Source organism: Eriocheir sinensis, chromosome 24 (assembly GCF_024679095.1).
Source record: "Eriocheir sinensis breed Jianghai 21 chromosome 24, ASM2467909v1, whole genome shotgun sequence".
Classification (NCBI taxonomy): Eukaryota; Metazoa; Arthropoda; class Malacostraca; order Decapoda; family Varunidae; genus Eriocheir; species Eriocheir sinensis.
The window spans coordinates 838,680-864,658 of NC_066532.1; the positions used below are offsets into that span (position 1 = coordinate 838,680).

The following is a 25,979-nucleotide window of genomic DNA, read 5'->3' on the forward strand; positions in this document are numbered from 1 at the left end:
TGGTGTATAGCGAAGTAAATACTGTATATATTCGTAATTGTGTTAGTCATATTTTCCTAGGGCCAAGGTTAGGAGTTGAATTTTACATGGAGGCTACTTTGTGATAGCTTTGAGCAATGGCAGTATAGTATAATTAGGAAAGCTGGACACCCTACAGTTCCATAAAATACTTGTCACTTTTGCATTATTGACAGAACAAGGAGTCTGGTCAATGTATAAAGCCAAAGAAATACTGCTGTGACAAAAAGCCATAATTGAAGCAGATGATTGGAAGAATCGCTAGAAAAACATCCTGCACGGCGCCTCATCCTTTGAGCGTTGACGAGACTAACAGACCACAGCACACCAGAAACCGAGTCACCTGATGTTCTCGAAGGTTACACTCCTCCAAGCTCCTGCTCCCTCCATCCCTCCCTTCTCTGCAACTCCCACATGCCAGTAAATTGCTCTTCCTAAAGGTAAAGTTCTCCTTTTCCTTTTTTTACTAACATTTTGCTTTCAGAAATTCTATTGTTTTAGAGTTAAAGGTGTTTTGGGGGTAAGAAAATATTGAGTTCCTTCCTTCCATTCCATTTGAGTACCTATTTCTCTCATCTTTGTTTTCACTGCAACCACAAAGTGGTCAGATCCATTTAACATTCTCAGAACCTCCACATCCAGTACCTCCTGATTCAGCCTGTGTTCACATCTATATAACCTAGCAAACTCCTCATTCCACAAGTGTAGCTCTGAACTAACTTGTGCTAAAATGAGGTGTTTGACAGGCACACAGACCCTCAAAGCACATTTATCTACAAAATTTTGCCCATTCTCATTCACTCCAACACCCCACTTCCCAATCAGACCACCAAGCTACCCATTTCCAGTTTTCACATTTATATCTGAGATCACAAGTACTTTTTCACACACTGCCCAAGCTCCTCCCCAAATCTCTTCATTTTATTTTCACAATTTATCAGTGCTGGCAATGATTAAATCAAATTGAATAAATTGTTAAATGATGTGCTCTAAAGATGGTAAAGTAAAACAACCTATTCATGTGCAATGATTCTTTTATTCTCTTCAAGGTATATACCCCCCCCACACACACACACAACAAAAAAAAAAAAAGAATCCTATTTTATATATATATATATATATATATAGATATATATATATATATATATATATATATATATATATATATATATATATATATATATATATATATATATATAATATTTTAGTCGAACATACTTAGAAGAGGCTCTGGAGAAATATTGTAAGCACTTTTTGCATAATCAAACAAGATGAGTGTCCCTCACATATATACTTTTATTGAACAAACTCCAGACTTCATACAAAAACAGACCAAGTCACAGAAACTTCTTAATCTAATTTAAATATTTGCAGTTTGTATACTTCGTCATGATAAATTGCAGGAATCCATAATATTCATATTGACTATGTTGCTTTCAGGTGTGGTCTACTCTGGCATCACAATCCCTCTAATAAGCCTGGATGAAGAGATCATTGCATAGAGTAGAAGGGGACAATCCAGCCATCAGTCACACTTCAGGAGCTGTCTGATGGAAAAGTAAAGAAGTTTATCATCTAAGGAAAGCAGGTTTCACTGCTTCTTAAAACTTCTGAGAATTATGTCTAGAATGCTGCTTTTAGCAAATATCTTATAAAATGGTAAGATGCACTGCTCACAGTAGCTTCTATGGGAAAATATAGTTGGTCAATGGTGGCTCCCCCAAATAGCTGGGAGTCAGACATTCCCCTTCCTCCCTTGGTGAATATGGTAACTCCTGCCTTCTGGGGAGTATATAACTACCATGTTGATGCCACAAATGGGGATTGTGATGAAAAGTATCCACTCAAGAGTCTGTTGTGACAGGAGTACAGAAAGGTATCATAATAAGGTCCTTTCAAAGATGGTTTGTGTATGTTGTATGTGCCTTATGGTACATTTCTGAACTGCCACAACAAAGACTACCTCATGCAAACATTTCATTAAAATCCCTGTTGACAATATCCACAGGGTTATAATAATCTCCAGGAGGGAGTTACCATGTTCACCAAGGGAGGAAGGAGTTAAGTCCGACTCCTAGCAGTCTGGCAGGGTCATCATCGACAGGTCACAATGGGAAGCCTAGAAGTGGTATATCTTACATTCAATTTGTAAGATCTTTGCTCATAACTCAACATTGTGGAAACTTTTCACTACAGCAAGCTGTGTAATTCTGCTAACCATTTCTGGAAGATTTTGAATATACACTCAAGGGGTGTTAGGTTCTTTGAATCTGATGCTTACAACATTTTGATTTTATATTGTTGGACAGCTACCATTAAATATTTTTTTTAATAAATATAAAAAAGTTTTACTGAAGTAAATACCTACCACTATTACAAACTGATGGAAGAGAACAAGATGACAAACTATACCAGTGCATGGTGAATTTTGAGGGTGTAAGACTATTAACCCTTATAAAACTGCCTGGGTTTTGAATACCTTTAAGAAAGGAAAGCTGGGAGGAAGAGAGGATCAGGGCATGTGCATGGACAGCGTGCCAACAGGAGAGCAGAGGCAGACATCGGGGCAAACTGTCCAACACAGTCCTCTGCATAATTTACATTGTAATACAGAGTCATGGGGCAGAGGCAGACTAAAGGCAGAGGTGAAAGAGGCCTGGTGTTGTATTATGTGTCCTCTTGAGGTTGAGTGATGGCTCTTTGATTGGGGAAAACAATGTGTGTTTGTATGAAGAAATGAGTATGGGTAATGCAGATGGTATACCTATAAACCTAATCAATGATACAAGTTAATCACATAAGATCACAACAAACAAAAGAAAGTGAAATACTAAATGCAACCTAGCCAAGAGAAGAGGCTGGAGTTCATGGTGGAGGCTCAACAACTGAAACCATCCCACTCATTAAGGCCAGCCCACAAAAATCAACAGTACAGTAATGCAGAAATACTTAATACTTCCTTCCTGTGTTTCCTACTGCAACAGAAAATTTATACATGAAACTTCCTTCCTCTATTTCCTATTGCAACAGAAATTCATACATGAACATAACCAGCATTTAAGCACAAAGATATATCTGACACCTTTTAGTTTTAACCCTTTCCTTGCGCGCAGTGTGGACGCACCTATTCCCTCAGGCACAGTCGGGCAGCCCAATTGGGGGTCTCTTTTAACCTCTGTATCTCAAAACCTATTCATCACAGCTAAAAACCAAAAACACCATTGGAAAGAGGAGGTCCAGATCTATAGGAGTCGGTTATGTATGCCTCTCTTGCGAACGTACATGCACATTCAGGGAGTGTTGAATGTTAACACTTGCGTCAGTGTGTGCGTGATGATCAGCCATATTGAGGGAACTGCGGACATCTTTTCTTCAGATTCTGGCAAGGGAGCATTGCCAACTGCAATATTTACAACTATTTGGTCAAAGAATCAGTCGGTGATAGGTGAAGCTATGCAAAAATGCCGCTATATTGGGCAAGAACATCCACCAGTTACTCGTCCGTAGATTTGCCGCGCTGGGCTGATATGATTTTCCACCAAATTTAGTGAAGAATCCACTCAATTGGCAATCTTGTGTTGTGAGAATTAGTGTTGGAACATTCATACACGGGAGATTTGAGTGCGGGTGGAGGTCGCAGCGGGCGTTTAGCGCCACCAGCAAATACGCCTAACGCCTGCTGCAAGCGTTTAGCAATGAAAGGGTTAAGCATCCTTTCTGTGGTCTAATGTCATAGCCCGTCTAGGAACAACACTGCTCAGGACAGGCTGACAAATTGAAATCTGAATCAAAGGTTATTTGTAAAACTGCAATAAACTATTTTTGATGCCTCTGTGGTGCAATGGTTAGCATATCTGGCTATGAATTCACGGGCAAGGGTTTGAATCCCGGCCTGGGAAGTAGTCGGCATGTAGCCCTCCCAGCTGTTCATCCTCCCTTTTATACTAGTTGAGAAATGGGTACCTGGGGAAACCTGGAGCAGGTAAACTGTGGTAACCTGGATGTCACACTGGCTCTGCATCCCAGGGTATTGGGTTCTTACCCACCTCAGGGTCTAGGGTCAATGCAATGGAGACGAGCACCACAGCCATGCACAGCTGTAGTGTATGCCTCTAACTTTACCTTTACTTATATAAATCAAGACCAAAATTTTAAAAAATTACTATCAGGCCACCTGCAAGAAATTTAACCATCCCCTCACACTGCTCACAAGTTGTTACGTCTAAGGAAGGAGATACAATGGTTAACAACTTGCCTGTGTGCTGTCAATGCTGAAGATGGTGGAGTGTGTAACAGTTCCCGGAGTGAGCCTCCATCCATCACAGACTGAAACACAGATTGAGGTTGGGACACTGCACAACCAATATGATCCTGTACTGAGCACCACATTAGGTATGCTCTTAGCCATAACATTCACACACGCTTCACTAAAGAAACTACTGCCAATTGGAGGCACTTAAACAGAGCTCAGAGCACAAATGTTCCATGAATGGCCATTTTAAATTTTAAAATATCTGTTTATCCTTGGGTACATACACAACCTGGTTCCATATCTGCTGACTTTTTCAATAAAAAACAAAGGAGATAGTCTGCTTGTGACAACCAACTCATCGTTTTGTATGACATGAACACACAAAGGGATTTTCACCAAGAATTGGTAAGCAATGACAGCTGAACTCTAATGCAAAATAAGATGATTCCAATTCATAAAACTAACAAGTACATAAGGAAACACCTGAAACCATTCAAATCTATAGAATAAAACATCTTTCAACAGCATTTTTTTTCTCTTCACACACACACACGCACACCATCACTTACCAGCGCACAACACCCCACACCTGCATCCCCTTCATCTCTCTCATCGCGTCAGCTCCACCATCCTCTGCCAGCTTGTCACCTTCTCCCGTGGCTTGCCCAGCCTCGCCCCGGCCTCCACCTCATGCTGGTCCAGACGCAGCCACTTATCAAAAGATACAACCTCCACCCCTGAAAGAGAAAAATTTTATGGTACAGACTATCATTAATAACTAAAACAAGCCTTGAAATTCAAGCTTCCTTATGTAGCTTTGCAAAATTGTTTAAAAAAGGAGCTGTTGCTTGTGGTCACCTGTCACAACCAAGTCTGTGTATAGCATGACTCTAACGCTCCAACACAAACCTTTATCTGACAGGAGCCTCTTGATGGCCTTCCCTCCACCCTTCCCCTGGTCCTTGTCCGCGGCCCCAGCCTCCAGGTCTGCCACCACGGCCTTCCCCGTGTTGAAGCCGCTGGTCATGGTGGACAAAATGACTCCCACTGGCCCAGTAGCAATCCACCCACTCACGTACAGCCCTGAAAGACATGCATTGCCCTGTACTTCAAACTCTAAAATAAGATTATCAATATTGTAAGTAGCCAAGCTTGTTATTGCATCCATCCATGTGCCTCTCTGGTGTAGTGGTCAGTACATCCAGCTGGTATTCAGGCTCCTCTTATCTATTATACTGATATCTAGAATTAACCTCCCCAAAAAAGTTTCTCTTTGGGCACTTCACAATTTCCTATCCACAGCCTTGGTCCAAGTCTCTGGTTCATAAGCCATGATGAAAACTTATTGAATACCCTTCACACTAAGCACATCATTCTTTTTTATCAAAGAAGGCATTCATACATTCATATATCTTTAGTAATTTGTCAGTGTAAAAAGAAGAGTAATAAGGACAGAGAGACTATTGTACTCAGTCTTGGTGGTAAAGTTCTTAGAATTTAAAGACGAGAAATCATTGATGAAGAAGGTAATATACAACTCAAGATGGGTGGCACAGTTCCTAAAGTTTACCTGAGTGTCCTGTGACTCTGCCGTCCGTGTTGGCGATGGTGGCGGTGTGGTAGTCGAAGGGCAGGGAGGCATCGAGGAGGAGGCCGCGGTACCCAATACTCCGCAGCACTAAGCCACACTCCAGCGTCTCCATCTCCTCAGTGGGAACTGCTCTCTGTTGCCCCTCCTCTCCCTCTAATCTGTGGGTGTGAGGCAAACACACTTTTAATGCACTGAAAATTAACAGATAAGTCCTAACCCTGTTTTCCCTGCAAGTTTCCCTCAAGTGGATAAACAACATTTTCTCCTTGTTCATACTGTCTCTGTGGCTGAGAACCAAACACTAACTTTCAATACGATGAAATATAACTCTTACTCCAGTACATTCTTCCCCCTTTATCTGCTTATATCTCTGACATTTTCTAAGTTACCCCAAAGTGGATAGCACATATTCTCCCTGTTCATACTGCCCTTTTTTTCAAACATACACAAACATCCTCTCACCTCTAAATGAATTCCTCAAGTTTTCATGGGTATGTAATGTGCGGTGCAGAAAATATGAATTCTACTGTACAGGTAAGTTGTACCGACATCACTAATCCCCACCCCTAATCAGCTGATACCAAATGGCCCTGGCAGAATGTAAATATAACATGTTTATCTCTGCAAGCATAACATTCACTGACATTGAGCTCACTCATGATGGCTAAAAAGATTGAGGTTCATTTATCAAAGTTTTCCACATGATGAACACCGACTCTCTTCCTTGATATGTTAAAAGAAAAACAGTGGCTTTTCACTGAGCAGTGTGCGGTCTTGGTCTTGTCATCAATATTTTAGTGCAACAGAATGGAGAGCCCCCACTAAAAGAACAAAGCTGACACTTGCAAAAATATGGTCTTTTAGAGATACTTTGATTATAACATACCTGTTCTTGACGAGTCTGAGTCCCGACACTCTCTGGCCATCTGACGACAGAACCTCCACTGGGCTGCGAAGAAAACGCAGACTCCATTCTCTTTCAGCCGAGGCGTAGGCAGAGGCCAGTTTGGGATCCGGCTCGTCCAGCGCCGTCTTGGCCAAGAGCTCCAGCAATCTCTTCCGTGGCCGGGGCAAACCTTAGGGTGAGGACAGACTGGCTAGTGATACTCAAACAGGTGGCACATGTTTCCTGCTCCACTCAGCATGACATTATCAGCCTGTATAGAATTCATTACAAGAACAATTTTTCTTTGCTTTGTTTTGCTTTACAACTTTATAAAGAAAAAAATTACATCATTCCAAAAGTACCATTTCTTTAAAAAGTACATCTTGTTCCCAATTGTATTAAAAATATACACTGCACCAGCATGGACAACATCCATCAACTGACTTTTGTTGCCACAAAAAAGAAATCGCTACACTAACATCAAGAATAACTGCAGCAAGGATGATATTAAGAGAACTGAAAGTAAATTTCAAATAAAAAATTACAGCAGCCAAACAATACAAATTCAAGGGATGGATAAAGTTACAAACCGAAGAATCATGGAAGGAAAAATTACATTCACAGGACAGAGTCATAAACCAGTCATGGGAGGAAAAATTATATTCCCAAGCCTTTAAGAAAGTCACAAAGAAAAGAAATATGAAAGTATCAACAAAATACAACCTGCTATGGGAATTGCCAGTAACCACAAAAGGAAGGATGCTATTCACAAGACCCGAAATTGACCTCTCTTTTGGCCACTCTTTACTTTAGTCTGTTGTGGGAGTGGTGAGCAGCGGGCTTTTTTTTTCTACACCCTTTTTGTTGCCCTTGAGCCGACTCCTTTGTTGTTTAAAAAAATAAAAATACTGCAGCAAAGACGATATTCAAGGGACAGAAAGACAGGCTCCCTCACCACCCAGCAGAGACTCACTTGGAATGAGTTGGCGCAGGTGGAGGTAGTCGTTCGGCTGCAGGTTGGGTCGACAGCCAGGCAGGCGCACCATCTCCCTCAGCTCCTTGATGGTGAGGGCCACGTGCTCTGGTCCGCGGCGGCCCACCAGCACCACACGCCTCACACGACTCTGGGCCAAGGCTGCCAGCACACACTCAGGGATGTCCGTTTTCTGTGAAGGGAAGCATACCCCAGAGTTGCCAGATTGTCTTATAAAACGTCCTCTATTTACACATTTCCGACCTATAAACTGTCTCCTGCACCCCAATAACAAGATTCATTAACCTGGTAGCAGCGACGGGCCAATTTTGTGGCTTCACCGTGTAGCAGCGACGGGCCAAATTTATGCCATGATATTTACCCCCCAAAATCTGATCACAAATGCTTTGATATATATTATGAAATTGTTTGTGTGAGGGGTGATTTTTTCTTATTTTTCTCGCTTGGAGGGACCATTAAGAAGCATGATCCCCGCTGCTACCGGGTTAATAGTTACCGTTGAAATGGTTAATTGTTGATGTCGTTTTCCAATAGTTAGGTGTGAAAAAACGGAAAATACAATGTGGTGCATGGCTTGAAATTGACACTTATATGCTTGTTAGATGCTAAGACCCATGTTCTCACTCTTTCAGCTCTCATAACCATTTCCAAAGGCCATAAAGGAGATTAGTCAGGTTCTCTTGAGTGTTCATTTACATTCATGGTGCAGAAGCCTTGTCAAACCATCACTAGGCTCATAAAATTAGAAATAGAAATACTAGCATAACCTCTCTGGAAGCCTTACCAAATGTGTGTGTGCAAGCCTCCAAAATGTTTCAGAATATGGACTTCAGTAACAGACTTTTTTTTGCAGTGAAGGAAGCAGCTCAAGGGGAAAAATATATAAGAAAAGAGCCTGCTAACCACTGCTCCTAGAAATGAATAGCCAAGAAGGGAGGTCCAGTTTCAGGTGGAGAGGTGTCTTGATACTCCCATCTTGAAAGAGGTTAAGTCATAGGCAGAGGGGTATTTTTTTATTTTTTTATTTATTTTTTTTTACATCAAAGGATGCGGCTCAAGGGCAACAAAAAGAGTACAAAAAAAAAAGCCCGCCATTCGCCACTCCCACAAAAGTAAAAAGTAAAGAGCAGCCAAAAGAGAGGTCAATTTCCAGAGTTTACTGATGAAAGGGGAAAAGAATGAAGAGGCTGCTGAACTCTTGTATAATGGATTTGGACAATATAGATAGAAAATTAAGAGAGCCTGCAGGAAAGCCGTCATTTCACTAGATTATGTAGATCACTCCTCTCATAATATTCTAACCCTTCATATAAACCCCCGACATTGACTCTCTTTCGGCCACTCCTTTGTACTCTTTTTAGGAGCAATAATTAGTGGGCTTTTTTTTCATTATTGTTCTCTTTTTTTATGCCTTTGAACTGTCTCCTTTACTGTATAAAAATAAAAAAAAACACTGTTATTATATACTTTACTGATTTATTAAAACATCACTTTACCTTTGTATCTATTTATATATCTGCATTGTCCGAAGGGTGACTGGCAGGCCCCAACCTTCTCCCATATTGTAAGTTCTTTGTACAACTTTAACTACAAGTGTATTACTAGCATCTATACTTTACAGAGGACCGATAAGACACTGCAGAAGATGGCGCCACTATAAACACTTGCCTGCGCCATGACAGGCTGGGGGCCCTCCATACAAGAAAGGGTGGATAATTTTCTGGAAATCTCAACCACTTTTTCTTTTGAGGAGCAGTAGTTTTGCATGCTTTTTTTTCTAGTAGCTATATTTGCCTTTGACTGTTTCCTCTGGTGTAAAAATAAATAACTGAATAGGTACAGGTAACTCTCGATTTACGCGAGTATTGTGTCCTTGAAGAGGTCGCGTAAATCAAAATCAATGTAAATCAAACAAAAGTTTCAATCGAAAAATAAATATTCATTTCATTCAGTGGAGAGAGAGCGAGAGAGAGAGAATATCCATATCACCGAGATATCCACTCAGGCACTCAGTCTCAGCCTCATTCGTGTGAGGAAGAAATGAAATGAGGGACACCATGAGCGACTGGCTAGTATTGGTGCCGGTACTTAGCAGTCTGGTACCGGTACCGTACCGTATGGCTGGTACCGTTAGTACCTGTACGTGCCCACCCCTATTGTTGAGTAACGTGGCAGCGTGGGTATTGTATTGTTGTTCGAATGGCGCACGGGAAGAAATGAGCTCAGCTGTGTGGCCGCGGCGCCGTGTGAGTCCAGTTGCATGAGACACCTGGTGGCCACTCCATATAATATCGCGTATAAGTGAAAAAAACGTGTAAATTAAACATTTATTTGGAATTTGGACCCCACTTTATTTAAAAAACGCGTAAGCCAAACTCACGTAAATCGAGAGTTACCTGTACAATACAAGCTACTATACACTACAGGAGGCAAAGCAGACACAGCGCACTAACCCTCAGTATATCTATGGGCGTCAGAAGTATCCTCGCTACATCGACAGCAACATTTCCGTGGCCCACAACAACGGCAGACTCAACATCCAGACTGACGGGGAGGTAGGCGTCACCTGGCAGCCCGTTGTACCAGCCTACGAACCGACGGGCGGAGAGAACGTTAGCGACAGACTCTCCCGGGACCCCTAAAGCACGGTCCTCTGATGCCCCGTAAGCCTGGAAGGGGAAGGAGAGGGATCATTTTATATCTAGTGATGTGGAAAGGGAAAAATATGCATCACTTTACATGTCTAGTGATGTGGAAAGGGAAGTGGATGGGTCACTTTACATGTCTAATGATGCTAAGAATGTTTTATTTATTTTTTTACAACAAAAGGAGACGGCTCAAGGGCAACAAAGAGTGTAGAAAAAGAAAGCCCACTACTCACCGCTCCCATAATAGATAAAAGTAAAGAGTGGCCAAAAGAGAGGTCAATTTCGGGTGGAGAGGTTTGTCAATAATACAATACAATACAATAAAATAATAGAGGTAATACAAACATCCATACAACATAAGACACTACAGATAAATTTACTACAGATGATGAGGATAGCTTTGTCTCTTTTCATATATTTGCATCATCTGTAGACTGACTGGCAGGCCCTAACCTCCCCCCATATTCTAATTTTTTCATACAATAATAAATCAAAATAAACAAGCATCCTTACTTTCCAGATGACGCATGAGGAGCACTGGATCTTGAAACACTGACCTAAATACGTACTAAAAAGGACTAACCTCATTGACAATACAATACCAGCTACTATGCATCTTTTGTCAAGTGAGGCCAAGCATGGTTTTCCTGTCACATAACGATACTGAAATCTTTATGAAAAAAACTAAATATAGCTAATCAAAATCGTACTCTTGGAGGAAGCTTATATGCTGAATTTGTTTATATCTGCTTTGCTTATGGGTAAATAGGGTTTCATCATTCAAACTCACTGCCCCCACACAGTACCATGGTCCTGACCCTTCAAAGCTTATTTCCTCCAAGAAGTTCTTTTCTAATTTTTTAGTCACAGCAACATTTACCAAACAAACAATACACGTGTTACCCTAAAAAGACACAAACTATCTACCAAAAAGACTAACATAAATGTCTAACAAACTTTCCTAACACCCTTAGAAACATCGACACAAGATTTTATAATGAGAAATCGACTGATAACTAATAACCTTTCTTTTCTTCCATTAATGTCCTTATTTTCCCTGATGGGGTTGGACAGGCTATGAGCCTAATAACCCTCCATGACATTCAGGTGCAAGTTTATCCACGACCACACAGAGGACATCAACGCACCAGAACAACAGCATGGTAGGCCTCACGCAGCTGATGCAACAACACATTGCGGCCCACTTCAACATTACCAAGGAAGGCGAACCGCTCCTGGCCTGCCGTCTGGGTGAAGGTGTTGATGCAGTTCTTGACCTCCGGGTGGTCAGGAGCAACACCATAACGCACCAAACCGAAAGGGGTGGGAAGCTTCTCATACATGTCAACCTGGGCTGCTGGGTGACTCTGAAGAATGGCCACCAATTATTATTATTATTATTATTATTATTATTATTATCATTATTATTCAATCAATCAATGGGGGCATACTTCAGGGGGGTGCTTCACATTTGTCCACCCTATTATTATTACTGAGATCCATGAAAAGGCATCAAGGGAAGATCAAATACTGACACAGAGCCAAAGTGTTCCCTTAATGACAAGATATGAATGTGAAATAAAAGAAAGAGAATGTAAATTGAAAATAAAGAGAAAAAGGGAGAGAAAAACAATTCCTAACAATTTTGATTATTTCATAAAGCAATATATAAATGCAAATAACAAATGCTGCTTGCCTTCTAACATTGTTTCTCGATCTTCTCTCACCACACTCCAGTATATATAAGGCATTTTCATCATCATATATGGATTACTGAAATTTCTGAGTACACAAATATGGTGACTGATTGGGTTATAGTTTGGTGAGGTTTAGGCCATCTCCAAATACGTGACAAGAAGCAAATAAGAGTAAAATCAACAAGGAAAGAGTTCACTTTATCTCATAACATGGGAAGCATTACGAGAGGGTATCCTCTTGAATCTTTGCAACCTGTAACAAAGAATATATACCACCCTCTTTATTCTAATTAACTCCATGGCTGCGGATTTCCTACCAGAAGACCTCACCAAGCTACAGGAGTGGAACAAAAAGTGGCTGCTACAGTTCAATGAAGAAAAATGTAAAGTCCTGCACCTTGGGAGGAGATATCTAGCACACCAATACCACATGGGAAACACTCCACTATCCACCAAAGAGGAACAGAAAGAGCTGGGACTATGTTACCAGGCTACCAGTGAAAGCCAAATCTGTGCCAATCACAGCGGACGGGTTAAAGTGTCTTGGAAGGCTTGAAGTCAATATGATTTTGAAACACTGACACACTGCATTTGAGGATTTTGTTTACTACACAATAAACGGAGTCGGAACAAGATGAGAAGAGGACAGCATAAGCCACAAGCCATAGTGTTTCCCTAACCACTAAGCCACTGCCTCAGACATGGTAGACTAACCTTGAGTATTTGCTGTGCCGTGTAGAAGCCTGCCGGGCCACTGCCGACAATACACACCTGCGGTACTGTGGACATGTGGCTGCCATGGACCAGTGCTGGCACACGAGGCACCACTGTCCTCACGGCTCGCAACATCTTTTTGACTGTAAAGATGAATGAGGCTGAGTGAGAATCAGTTGCCACCCCAATAAAGAACTTTTAAACACATACAGGCATCCCTCACTTCATTACTGGGTACTGGGCTTAGAAAAAGTGATTGTGAAGCAGAATGATCATATAACAAACTAAAGGTTTAATTAATTGGGATGTGTTCCTAGACTTTTAAAATTACCTACAACCCCTGATACATGATATTAACAATGTTTTATGAACTGCACTCTGTCTAAATGGCAAAATAAAACTATTATTATTACTATTATTGAGGTACCATACCACTGGGAGTGTGACACTGAGGTCATTGAGGTACATTGGGGAGGCGGTGGCCGAGTGGTTAGCATGTGAGCGTGGTGAGCCTGAGGACCTAGTGTGGACTAGGTTCAAGCCCCTACCAAGACATGTTGATTTTTCAAGTCATCATTGAGCAGTGGAAGATTACCCACATGCTGTCCGGATCTTCAATCAACCCTAACTTCAGCGACTTCTGTCAAGAGGAGCACCGGGGGGCAGCATGGGCCAAGCAAGAGTCATACACCACGGCAGCCACTATAAATAAAATTCGCCTGTGCCACTAACGGCCTGGGGCTGTCAATAGGGCCCCTCAAGAAAGCCTATCGGTGCTACAGGCAGCACAAAAATAAAAATAAAACAGTACATTACGATATAACTGAGGTACATTGGGGTAACGTTTACCACTGGGGTGTGGCACTGAGGTATCATCGTGGTGCATTAGGGTATCACTGAGGTACACTGGGGTTAACATTGGAAAGTTGGAAAGGTTCATTTAGTCGGCGCAACATCTGTGGTCATATGCCGGAGAGAGACAGGAGGGGAAGGAATTATAGGAGAAGGGAACAGATCCCAGGAGACGGAACACAACCCCCTATTAATACCTGGTACCCATTCACTGCTGGGTGGGCAGGGGCGTAGGGTATCGGAAAAGCCGCCCAAATTTTTCCACTCCGCCCGGGAACTGAACCCGGGCTCTCTCGGTTGTGAGCCGAGTGTGCTATCCAGGGTTAACATTGGGGTAAAATGACGTGACACACACACACACACACACACACACACACGTAAGCCCAGGCCCTGTAAAGCTACAACTAGGTAAATACGCAAACACTCATTACACAGTCACCTTGATAAAAACAACAGGTAGACTGGCCCCCTTGATAACACACACACACACAGACCTGTTATCTCCAGGCGCGGGGCTCGAAGAGGGTCTCACGGGGGCTCATCACGGTCCACACACTGCGCCACCAGCCAACGTTAATCCACGGCCAAAACGTAATAATCTGACGGCCTAGTGGGTTTTATCAGGTACAGGGAACCCTCGCACACACCTGCCCTCATCAGCTGACAACGTGACTGAGGTTACGCCCCGCCCCTTATCCCTCCGAGCCCCGCCCCCGATAGCTATGGTGCCAAGTCTTGCAAAATGTTATCGTACCCATGTTTCTTGTATTGCTGCAAATCACGCTATGTATTGCCTGGAGGTCGGGGTGGCATGTTCCTCCCTTCTCCTTTGCTGTGTACCTTTACAACAATAAACCATCAATCAGTAGCTAACTATCTATCAATCAATCAATCAATATGTCTAACACCAAGTCGCATGATGTGATGGCCATTATTTAGCAAGCATCAAATTATATATAATGAAGGTGATTTGCCTTTTATTTGTCTCAGGTATAAAGGCTATTAGAGACACCTGTCCTTATCAGCTGATCGAGTATTGTAAAGCAGAAAAAATGTTAAATCGGTGAAAAAAATAATCAGCTGGCAACTCTATGCAATATGACGTAAACAATGACGCAATAGTTGCCCTGCTCACTGTGATGCTGCATGTATCGTGATGAGTTTATTTATCCTGTGTATAATATAGTGATACGGCAAGGGAAAATTAGATCGGTGCCTGTCAGCCAGCCACCCCCACCCTCAATGAACGACTGGAAGGCTCATTCGCTGATTAGATTACGTAGCCTATATACTGCTTAAAGATCATTTCAATCGTACTGTATTCATAGGCCTGGATGCAGTTAATAGTCGAAAGCCGTTTATACATTAGTACTGGAAACTAATAGACGTACCACCTATAGAACGTACAAAATATAAGTCAAAAGCACCTATTTTATATATTATTACCAAAACTAATACACGATACCACTTATATGGTACTTAGTAGTCAAAAGCACCTAGTTTATGCAATATTACCGACAACTATATCACACCTACAACCTATAGTACTAAAGTTAAAAACACCCAGTTCAAAATAAGCACTAAAAACTAATACACGTACCACTTACATTAATCAGTAGAGTCAAAAGGATCAGAGACAATCAATCAGAGAGAGAGAGAGAGAGAGAGAGAGAGAGAGAGACAGAGCACTATCGCAAAGGCACTATGTAACACACGTATACCAGCTATATATATTATGACGTCAAAAGTACCCAATTTTTACATCACTATTTTCTTTTTTGTACTTAGACCAAGAACTGTCGATCACTGTCTGTCACTCTACTGCCCTTATTGATTGATACACTTCCCAGATTAGATAATATTGCCGACCCGTGGAGTTAATGGAGTAGCAATATGAGGGGTTAATGAGGGAAGGCCAAATATTAGTGGGGATGAAGAGGGTAATAACAATAGATCCAAATTACAGACACTTTAACTCTAGCTCTGCACACGACATTATTGAAGAAGAAAAGAGAGAGAGAGAGAGAGAGAGAGAGAGAGAGAGAGAGAGAGAGAGAGAGAGAGAGAGAGAGAGAGAGAGAGAGAGAGAGAGTGTCACCTTGGGCATAGACAAGATCTCACTGCCATTGTGTATGCTGACCCAACCAAAGGAAGAACACACACACACACACACACACACACACACACACACTATAGGCCAGCTCGTATAGGCTACAAGAGAATATAGATTACAAAAGATGAGAAAGAAAGAGAAAAAGACAAAAGTACAAAAAGAAAAAAATATTAACAAAAGAAAAGGCAAATGATATAGCAAGAGGAAACTATAGATATCGAACATGTATACTTATCAATCAATCAATCAATGCATATTCTCGTGTAAATTAGTCGTATGTTTCGAACCTGTTATTAAAGCCAAGTTGAAGGGATCGACTCTAACATTGATACTACTTTCATGGGGAGTTAATATTTATTCCTCCACTGAACATATAATTGTTTCTTATATAAGGCCGACTTTGACATGAGTACCTTCGTTATGCAATAGTTTAGTTCCAGGCTAGCTTACTTTACATCTCTCCTATACCCCCAGCTTCTTTCCTTCCTCCCTTCCTTAACCTTTTCCTTTACCCCCTCGTTCCTTACTCCCTGCTTCCTTCCTTAACCTTTCCTTTATCCCTTCGTCCCTTACTCCCAGGTTCCTTCCTTCCTTTCTTAATCTTTTCCTATGCCCCATTCCTTTACATCAAGTCTTCCTTTCTCCCTTCCTTCCTTCCTAACTTAACCTTTTCTTATACCCCCTCGTCCCTTACTCCCTGCTTCCTTCCTTCCTTTCTTAATCTTTTCCTTTGCCCCATTCCTTTACATCAAGTCTTCCTTCCTTCCTTCCTTACTTACTTAACCTTTTCCTTTACCCCCTCTTCCCTTACTCCCAGCTTCCTTCCTTTCTTCCTTGACCTTTTCCTTTGCCCCATTCCTTTACCTCGTCTTCCTTCCTTCCTTCCTTACTTACTTAACCTTTTTCTTTACCCCCTCGTCCCTTACTCCCAGCTTCCTTCCTTTCTTCCTTAATCTTTTCCTTTGCCCCATTCCTTTACCTCAAGTCTTCCTTCCTTCCTTCCTTCCTTAACCCTTCCTTTACCCCCTGCTTCCTTTCTTTCTTCCTTAACTTTTCCTTTACCCCTTTCCTTCACCTTCTGCTTCCTTTATTCCTTCATTTACCTTTCCTTTACCCCCTGCTTCCTTCTTTACTTTCTTAACCTATCCTTCACCCTTCCTTCCTTCCTTTCCCTCAAGCCTTCCTTCCCCCCGAGTGTGAGGTTAGCGAGGGCGTGGTCGAGTCGCCGCCTCCCACACGAAGGCCGCCCCGCTCAGCCCCCAGCCCAGCAGCAGCAGGAAGAACAGCCCCTGCGTGTGCTCCAGCGTGAGGGCCACCGCCGGCCGCCGCTCCGTGCTCTCCAGAAGCCACTTGCGCTCGAAGTCGTTGCCGACATAGTACTCCGTTTTCACCTGGGGGAGAGTACGTACAGATTGGCGTGGGTAGCGTAAGTATACTCGCCAATTTGTACGCATCACTCCAGTTACTATGATTTTGCTATACTGAGCTGGTGTTGAATGAAAAAACTGTTGGCAAAATGAAGATTGGTAAGCATTCTTCATTTCGACGTGTTTTTTTTTTTTTTTTTTTTACATTGCATTAGAAGGAGCTATACCCTTCTCCTTCGGTGTTGTTGATGGTTTTTTTTTTACAATATTACGAAAGAAAGAGAAAAAGAAAGAATGGTTGAACGAATGAATGAAAGAAAGAAACAGACCGAGAGATGGAGAGAAAGAAAGAAAGAAAGAATTAATGAAGGAATGAAAGAGAGGAAGAGAACAACAAAGAAAGAAAGAACTAAAGAAAGAAAAGAAAGAAGAAAAGAAAGAAGGAATTGAATGAATGAATGAGAGAGAGGGAGATAAAGAAAGAACAAAAAGAAAAATGTAAGAAAAAGAAAGAAAAAGAAAGAAAGTGATCGATATAGACAAAGAAGGAGAGAATGAAAGTGAAAATGAGAGAATGAATGAATGAAGGAGAGAGAGAGAGAGAGAGAGAGAGAGAGAGAGAGAAAAGAATAACAGAGAACACTAAAAAAGGAAAGGAAAGAGGAAAAGAAAAAAAGAATGAATGAAAGGAAAACAGAGAAAGATGGAAATTAGAATGAAAGAAAAAAAAGAGAAAATGTATAGAAAGAAAAGAAAGAAAATATATAAAAATTAATAAATGAAAGTGAGAGAGAGATAAAGAAAGAAAGAAAGAGGGAGATAAAAAGAAAGAAAGAAAGAAAGAAAGAAAGAAAAAAGGATAGAAAGAAAGGAAAAGAAAAAATGAGGGAGATAGAAAGAAAGAAAGAAAGAAAGAAAGAAAGAAAGAAAGAAAAAGAAAGAAAAAATGAGGGAGATAGAAAGAAAGAAAGAAAGAAAGACAAAGAAAGAAAAATAGAAAGAAAGAAAAAAAGAAAGAAAAAAGAAAGAAAAGAAAGAAAAAGATTGCAAGAAAGAATGTATGAAAGAGAGGAAAATATAAAGATAGCAAAAAAATAATGTTGAATGAAAGAAAAGAAAGAGAGAATGAATGAAACTGAGATAGAGAAAAAAAAGAGAAACCAAGAGAGAGAGAGAGAGAGAGAGAGAGAGAGAGAGAGAGAGAGAATAGAGCCTTACCTTGACCCAGTGCGCCACGAGTCCAGTCTGCAGGAGGCGCTGGAGCTCGATGTCAAACTTGTACTTCCATGCGGTGTTCTTCTGGAAATACCAACACAGGTGGTTCGGGTACAGCTGCTCGCGTAGCATGTAGACGTTGCGGGCCTAAAGAGAGGGAGAAAGATAGACAGACATAGATAAAAGGATTAAGAGATAGGGAGGTAGATAAATAGATAAATGAATAGGTAGATTGATAGATAAATTAACCGAAAGATAGATAGATGGCCTCCCGAAATTGAGAGTGATTGATTGATAGTTTATCGTTGCAGGTAAACAACAAGAGAGAAGGGAGGAACATGCCATCCCAACCCCCAGGCAGGACAGTGAGTACGAAAGAATGAGGGAATGAATGTCTTTAAGGTTCATGGTACAGAAGAAGGGTCAAACTACCACCAGGTTCATGACACCACCCACGGAAGTGTTCAAAACTCCTACGAAGGCTTTGTCAAGTATGTGAGCTTGGACGCCGGCCCGGACAGTCATATATATTCTTAAACAGATCGGCGCCCAGGCACACATATTTGACAAGGCTTTCGTAGGGGTTTGGGGCATTTCCAGGGATAGTTTTATGACCCTGGTGGTAGTTAAATCCTTCTTCTGTACCCTGAACCTTAAGACACACTCATTAGAACCCGATTAATCTCCTTTTAGGCCTTTGGAAGTAGTTGATGTGAGAGGCCGAGACGTCTGAGAATAGCGACAGAGCCTACACTTACATGATACACCTCTGAGAACAGGATGCGGCTGTAGTGGTAGGCTTGGATGTAGGCGTGAGTACCGTTCATCACCGGGTACACGGACTCGGGCTCACTCTCATACAGGTCCAGCTTCGCCGCCAGTGCCCGGTAGTAGGTGTCCCGGGATGACCTCAGCGCTTGGGGCACGAACTCGCCGTAGTCAAGCATGGAAACTCTGGGGAAAGGTGTGATTTCTTGAGCTGTCGTGCGATCTACAGACGTAGTGCTGTGTTGGTTAGGTGGGTACCATCAAGTAGGGTCTAGCCATTGGTACCCATGCACCTAACCAACACAACACCATGTCTAAGTAATATTTCGCTCAAATTCTATTCAACCGATTCATCAGTGTTTGATGCTTTTTTTTCCCTGACTGTAGATACATTTAGGTTATATTATACAGCAAAAGCTATTAAAAATATCTTAGCTTTTAAGAGACTTGCAAAATATAATAATGCCCTTTATGGATTTCAGGGTTGGGTCCAAGTTTGAGTGTTCGTCCCCATGTATTCGCAGGTAGCCTTCATGGGAGGCGGTGGCTGAGTGGCCAGCGTACGACCGCAGCATCCAGAAGATGCCATAGGCCAGTGGTTCCCAACCAGGGATCCATGGACCCCAGGGGGTTCATGGAAGAGTTTCAAGGGGGCCATAGAAGTTCTAACTATTTTGCAATTTATTATATTTTAATTAGGAGACGTGCGGCTCGAAATAAAATTCGTACTACTGTACACGATCCTTAATTAAAAGTGAATGCTTAAATGCTAGAATTGCTCTACATTAGCTAACGGTGCCAGGGACGTCAAACTCACGGCCCACGTGACAAATTTGGACATCGGGATGGTCATGAGTGGCCCGCTAGATTCTAGACCGAAGATTTGTTGCCTCCTGTTGGGCTCCACAGGTGAAAAAGTGACTGGAAAAGGGGGAAGAGACAAAAAAGGTGGGAAACACTGCTCTAGATAACCGCCACTTTGGCCTGCCTTCAAGTAACCAATCAGGAGGCAGAAGGCAGTGACGTCACATCTTGCCAGCCAACGAGCGCTAAGGGAAAGAATGCCCACTAGCTCTAGACTTGGGCCTGTGCAATGTCAACTCCAAACTCCGACAACCAACTCCAAGCTCCCGCGACCCAAACTGAGGTCTGGGGCCAAATCGCGCCCTTTACTATTTAGGTATGTCCTTGCCCTATACAAGGACGCGCTTGAGTCATTCCGCATGGCCACCGAGACGACCATCGCGTGCTGGGTGCGGATCCCCGCCTCCAAGCAGGTGACGGCCCTGCACCTGACGGCCGAGAAGGAGGCGGCCGGCCTCTGGTGCTGCCACAAGCAGCGCTGCTCGGCCACCTTCATGACCGTTGAGCTGCTCCCTGGTGGGCGTGACCGCGTTGACCAAAGAGTTTGCCGAGTGTCGCGTCGCCGTGAACCGCGCCCTCGTAACGGAGCTCGCTTCGTGAGGATCGAGGTGAAAGGGACCGCCGGACCGTCCGGAAGAAGACGTTAGATGCAAGGTTCCTCATCAAGTGTTTGCAGGAGGAACGGCTCGTGGAAGGGAAAGTTAAACTTGCTTTTGATATTACGTCGTTTTCACCGCTGACCTTTTGCTTTCACATCAAGACCTTCGTCAGCGAGTGTTCCATGACTGAACTTCAGCCCGCGAATGTCACCCCAGTAACTGCCCGTACAGCGCTGCCCTCAGCAGTGTTCCCTAACAGAAAGTCAGCCCGCAGCTGACGCCCCAGTAACTACCCGTACAGCGCTGCCCTCAACAGTGTTCCCTACCAGTAAGTCAGCCCGCAGCTGACGCCCCAGCAACTGCTTGTACAGCGCTGCCCTCAACAGACTGTCCCGTAACAACGGAGTGTTAGCCCGTGCCTGCTGCCCCAGTAACTGCCTGTACAGAGCTGCCATTAGCAGAATGTTCCGTAACAACGGAGTGTCAGCCCGTGCCTGCTGCCCCAGTAATCGCCTGTACAGAGCTGCCCTCAACAGACTGTCCCGTAACAATGGAGTGCCAGCCCGTGCCTGCCGCCCCAGTAACTGCCTGTACAGAGCTGCCCTCAGCGGAGGAAGACTGCCGCGACGCACAAGAATCAGTGGAGGAACAAACGTGCGCGCCACCAACCCCGAACACCGAGGTTACCGACACGTCGGTCCTCAAGAACATCACGATCCCCCGAAGGTACTGACACAAAATCAAGGGCCGAGGAGGTGTTGTGGGGCGCCTCCGCGAAGACCATCCCGTCACCATAGAGTATAATGAATGATGCGGCGTAATGAACCTTCGGGGCCTCGCCGATGAGGTCAGACGTTGCCAGGACGATATGGACAGCACGATAAAGACGTGGCAGAGGGAGAACAGCAAGAAGCAAAAGGCGGCGGCGAACGGTGCCAAGAGTGAGGGCAAAGAAACAACGCCCCGCCAAAACACTAAGCCTGTGCGTGCCCCCGACACCCGGCAAGGCCAGACCCGCGAGCAGAGTAAAGCAGGGACGAAGAGTGTGTGTGCCCCCAACACCCGGCAAGGCACTGAGCAAGTGTGCGCCCCCAACACCCAGCGTACGGCCACGGCCATTCGTAATGCACCTTCGCCCCAAGGCACGTGATCCGAGGCGCGGCAACGCCCGCCGGCGGCAGATGGCGCCCCAAAAGAACGCCAAAGGAGAGTTTCTAAAGAAGCCATCAAAGGACGCTCTAAAGGAGTTGCTAAAGGGCCATCTAAAGAAGCCCCGAAAGGCGCGTCCCATGACACTCCTGAAGGAGCGCCGAGGGAAGCTCAGCCCTTGACGCGGCTGCCGCCGCCGCGGCTGTGCAGCCCCGACCGGAGGGACATCCTGGGTCAGCGCTGGCTGTCTGATGACGTCATGGACCTGGCCCAGGAGCTGTTGCAGCGGCAGTTTCCGAACACTCGCGGCCCGTGCGCCAGTGGCGCCGCCTTCACCCTGCCGCCCCTGCAGCCCGGCAGCGGGGCGCTCTTCCTGCAGGTGGTGGTGAACCGGTCCACGCCGATGAGCCTCGCCTCCATGGCGGATCACGGCCGCGCGGGGGGCAGCGCGGCACATTGACGCCCTTCCCCAGCGAGCCCAAGGACACGATGGGCTAAGAACCTTCGCCTTCAAACACAGAGAAAGGGACTCAGGCAAGCGACGGGAAGAATAAAAAGTGGGAAGAATTAAAGGAAGATATTTCAAGCTGAAAAAAAAGTTAGATAAGAGGTGAGGGAAATTAATATATTTAGAGGGTGACAGTTTAGAGACAATAATTACAGTAGTCGAGCAAAAAGTAGGCGGCAGTCCGTCTTGATAATTTCTTTAAGTTGTATCCTTAATTTTGGTGTCTTTGTTTCGCTTTTTGCAGCTGTGTCCAGTGTCGTGACGGCTGCTGAGGCGTCTTTCAGCACTTCATGTTTCAAGGTGCGGAGGATATTTTTGCAGAAGGTCCTCCATCAGTTATGTTCTTTTCTTAAGGAAAGAGCTGATGGATTTCTTTGAAGATTAAAAAGGATGTAAGTAAATTGAGTACTTCAGAGATCGAGAAGCAGAACGTATTGAAATAATTAATCGACCCTTGACGCGGCTGAGGTGCACTCCCGCCGTAAATTCGGTCGGTAACATTTTTTTTATACTTGTAACAACTCAACTACTTATAATAACTACTTTTGCTTGGAGTCAACTAAAAATTTTGCTCATGAACGCAAACCTTTGAGAGAAATCCTACTGAACGGTAATATTTCTGAGCTGATACATGCTTGAGAAATTTATTGAGATATTCAGAAAATTTAGAGCCTTTTTTCTTCTATTTTTTCTTTGAGCATCGATTAGCGGGCTTTTTACTGTTGTTCAATGGCCTTGAGCTCTTCCCTTTACGCAAAACAAAACAAAGAGTCACCTGAAATCACTCTCCGCCAGCTGCTGGGCGGTCTCCAGCTGCTTCTGGTAGAGGGGAATGGTGAGGAAGGCGATGAGGTTGGCGGTGTAGGCGGTGGTGAGGATGAGGCACACCAGGCACCAGGCGGCCACGAACAGGCGCTGGTTGTGAGTGTCGGGCAGCGTGGGCAGCGAGCGGCTCAGGACGGGGCGGAGCGTGTACAGCCACACCTCGCCCAGGCCCCCCAGCAGCGGCTTGGTCTGGGCACGGTCCTGAGGGTGAAGGATTGTCTCATTCTTACACAAACTGGATTTTTTACAGCAAGAGAAACAGCTCTAGGGCAAAAAACAAAGACAGCAATAAAAAAAAGCCCGCTAGACGCTACTCCTAATGCGAGAGTTACCTAGTATTTTCATTCTTTCATCCCTTTTACTTTTAAACCATGAAACAGCCTTCCTTCTACTTATTTTATCCTTCCTACGACCCGATGCACCTAATACCTAATTCAATTGTTCATTGAAGCTCATTCGTATGCTGTTCAAATCCCTAATGAGAGAGTTAAACAGTATTTTCATTCTTTCATCACTTTCTCTGTTAAACAATGAAACAGACTTTCTACTAATTTTTTCCTTCCTGCGACTCTTTCACGAGGAGAGGGTCGAGGTACCTTACAACCAATTCAGTTATTCCCTCAAGCTCATTCCTCTGCTGTCCACCTTCATAATGCGAGAATTACCTAGTATTTTCATTCCTTTTACTGTTAAACTATGATATAGCCTTCTTTCTACTTATTTTCTCCTTCCTACGACTCGAGGCACCTAATATCTAATTCGATAGTTCACTCAACCTCATCCCTATGCTGTCCAACTTCCTATTGCGAGAGTTAACCAATATATAGTTGTATAATCACACTCTGTCCTGCCTGGGGGTTGGGATGGCATGCTCCTCCCTTCTCCTTTATTATTTTGCTAGCAACAATAAACTATCAATCAATCAATCAATAGGAGAGTGTCGGAACAACTCTTTAACTGATTCGGTCATTCCTATTTCGACACCTTCCTCTGTCTATCCCTATGGAGGCAGCGTCTTGATTGCGGTCATTCAGATCTTACATTTACTTTACCCTTAAGTATCTCTCGTCTACCATAGAAAAACAGACTGAACTTCATGGAATATCGAGTAATGTATTCACCTGTATATAGAAGGCCACGACGACGACCGCCAGACACAGCGCCATGGCCGCCCACACCACGGCAGTGAACGGGTAGTACACGTTCCGCCACTTGGGCAGCGGCGGTGGGTTGATCAGCGCCATGCCGAACCCGTCCACCCAGTATGGAACGCTGCTGTCGAAGTCCTCAAACCGCTTGGGCGTGTAGCCGAAGTTATTAACGCTGAAGTTTCTGCCTTCGTCGTGCACCAGTTTAAGGATTCCCGTCCAGGCGCCGTCCTCAAAATCGCCCCATTTCTTGTCTGGCGGCATGTAGGTGAAGTTGTACGAGAAGTTGAGATACGTCGCCATGGCATCCAGCATCTCAACGGCCGAGCCCACGCCTTCCCCCTCCGGCCTGTCCCGAGCCTGGTGCAGGAAGGGGAAGTCATCCAGCCACGTGCCTAAGAGAAACTTATATCCCTCAAACGTAGGGAACCGGTCCACAAAGACATCCTCGGCCGATACCTCACCCCGCAACCATGGTCCAAGAGTGGCGATGCTGTTATGATGTGCGAATGGGAAGTACGTCACCATATCCATCTGGGCGGACGAATCGATCTTGTCATTGATGTGCTGCGTGAACATGACGAGTCTCTCAGCGCGGCTAAACTCATGAGCTTTTAGAATCTCTCCTTTGATCTTTTTGGACAGGCTGAAGAGGACGAGGTACTTAGCACGCCAGAGTTCATTCGTGTTAACCACCGCGCGAAAGAAAGGAAGCGGGTTGGTTGTAGCAAACACCACAATATGAACTAGATAGTCTCCACGCAGTATCTCCTTTGGCTGCTTTTGACACCATTCTCTCCCATCAGAACTGAGATCCACAAGGACTAATGAAGCGTACTGAAGAGCTGGCAGGGATAAGATACGTGCTAGAGTGTGTGGGCCGAGATCAGGGTCGAGGTATAAGACGAAAGAGTGTCCTGTTAGCGGTCCGGTTACAAGCTCATGAAACACTTGCAACGGGAGATGGACGTCGGGGTGTGTTAGGCTATCACGAGGAGAAGTGAAGACGCAAGTTCCAGTCGGTGTCACGGCCATTACCACCATGACAGCGAGCACACCCCTAGCTACCATGATAACCTCGAAACCTCTGCTATGTGTGTTCCAGTAGCTTGTGTTGCATCTTATATATCGGCTTATGAAAAATGTTGTAAGAAATATTAACTCGAAATGACTATTTTGCCGGCGTCTTCATTTTGTTATTCTTAGATATAAAAAAGAGGTCCCAGAAAATGTTACGAAGGTTTTCTGTGTGCACGAAATGTCAGTCTGATGAAATGCCACGAGATAATTTAATTGAATAAAGGAAATGTTAGAGAGTTCTTGAGTAAAATAGAAGAGAGGAGACCAAAATAAGGAGAGAAGAAAAGCGTGTGGATGGAAAGGTTATGAGTATGGAGTTATGGAGGAGAGGAGAAGAACGAGAACAGAGAGAGAGAGAGAGAGAGAGAGAGAGAGAGAGAGAGAGAGAGAGAGAGAGAGAGAGAGAGAGAGAGAGAGAGAGAGAGAGAGAGAGAGAGAGAGAGAGAGATAATATACAAAGAAAATACAGATAAATAGATAGAGATAGCCAGATGAATTGATGGAAAAAGAAAGAAACGGTTGATAAAGAAAAAAAAAGAATATATAGAAGCAGAGGGAGAAGAAGTAAAAGAAGAAGAAGAAGAAGAAGAAGAAGAAGATGAAGGAAGAGAAGAAGAAAAAATAAAACGAGAGATATTATTAAGCTTATGTGATGAGGTTTAATTAACTCTCTCTAAAGGGTACAGAGAAG

General features: G+C 43.7%; 3 protein-coding genes across 13 annotated transcripts in view; 1 reads left to right on the plus strand and 2 right to left on the minus strand.

Annotated features, from left to right (window-relative positions):
* Window positions 1–1,607, plus strand: part of LOC127002671 (periodic tryptophan protein 2 homolog) — a 16,932-nt gene extending 15,325 nt beyond the window's left edge. The window contains exons 20-21 of the mRNA XM_050868718.1: window positions 195–458; window positions 1,459–1,607. The gene's annotated coding sequence lies outside the window, so the exon portion shown is untranslated. The remainder of the gene's footprint in view (window positions 1–194; window positions 459–1,458) is intronic.
* LOC127002674 (NADPH:adrenodoxin oxidoreductase, mitochondrial-like) lies at window positions 1,295–14,333 on the minus strand. 9 transcript variants are annotated; one of them, XM_050868729.1, is made up of 12 exons: window positions 14,147–14,333; window positions 12,801–12,943; window positions 11,538–11,756; window positions 10,195–10,410; window positions 7,721–7,913; window positions 6,748–6,937; window positions 5,841–6,019; window positions 5,180–5,353; window positions 4,840–5,007; window positions 4,274–4,344; window positions 2,498–3,418; window positions 1,295–1,565 (listed from the first exon to the last, which is right to left on the minus strand). In XM_050868729.1, the coding sequence occupies exons 2-9, from the start codon at window positions 12,933–12,935 to the stop codon at window positions 4,880–4,882; spliced, it is 1,434 nt and encodes a 477-aa protein (XP_050724686.1). In that variant the 5' UTR covers window positions 12,936–12,943; window positions 14,147–14,333; the 3' UTR covers window positions 1,295–1,565; window positions 2,498–3,418; window positions 4,274–4,344; window positions 4,840–4,879. The 9 variants fall into 9 exon arrangements, with proteins under 9 accessions (XP_050724686.1, XP_050724687.1, XP_050724688.1 ...); XM_050868730.1 differs by lacking the exon at window positions 14,147–14,333 and adding an exon at window positions 14,092–14,128; XM_050868731.1 differs by lacking the exon at window positions 14,147–14,333 and adding an exon at window positions 13,850–13,997 and having other exon boundaries at window positions 10,195–10,328; window positions 11,606–11,756.
* Window positions 14,334–16,082: 1,749 nt separating this feature from the next.
* LOC127002672 (ionotropic receptor 21a-like) lies at window positions 16,083–25,393 on the minus strand. 3 transcript variants are annotated; one of them, XR_007756393.1, is made up of 6 exons: window positions 24,182–25,393; window positions 23,011–23,261; window positions 19,106–19,301; window positions 18,351–18,494; window positions 16,745–17,156; window positions 16,083–16,629 (listed from the first exon to the last, which is right to left on the minus strand). XR_007756393.1 is itself a non-coding variant. In XM_050868719.1 (5 exons), the coding sequence occupies exons 1-5, from the start codon at window positions 25,277–25,279 to the stop codon at window positions 16,968–16,970; spliced, it is 1,878 nt and encodes a 625-aa protein (XP_050724676.1). In that variant the 5' UTR covers window positions 25,280–25,393; the 3' UTR covers window positions 16,083–16,967. The 3 variants fall into 3 exon arrangements, 1 of the variants encoding a protein (XP_050724676.1); XR_007756392.1 differs by having other exon boundaries at window positions 16,083–16,549; window positions 16,665–17,156; XM_050868719.1 differs by having other exon boundaries at window positions 16,083–17,156.
* Window positions 25,394–25,979: the final 586 nt, after the last annotated feature.

Excerpts from the sequence above, each read along its gene's own strand:
- LOC127002672 (XM_050868719.1), bottom strand. The coding sequence starts at position 25,279 with ATGGTAGCTAGGGGTGTGCTCGCTGTCATGGTGGTAATGGCCGTGACA. Across the intron at positions 23,262-24,181 it reads TCGTGGCCTTCTATATACAG|GACCGTGCCCAGACCAAGCC; the intron begins GTGAATACATTA and ends CTTCACCCTCAG. Across the intron at positions 19,302-23,010 it reads CTGGCGGAGAGTGATTTCAG|AGTTTCCATGCTTGACTACG; the intron begins GTGACTCTTTGT and ends ACCTTTCCCCAG.
- LOC127002674 (XM_050868727.1), bottom strand. The coding sequence starts at position 13,982 with ATGTTAACCCTGGATAGCACACTCGGCTCACAACCGAGAGAGCCCGGG. Across the intron at positions 6,020-6,747 it reads CTCAGACTCGTCAAGAACAG|ATTAGAGGGAGAGGAGGGGC; the intron begins GTATGTTATAAT and ends TCACACCCACAG. Across the intron at positions 5,354-5,840 it reads CAGAGTCACAGGACACTCAG|GGCTGTACGTGAGTGGGTGG; the intron begins GTAAACTTTAGG and ends CATGTCTTTCAG.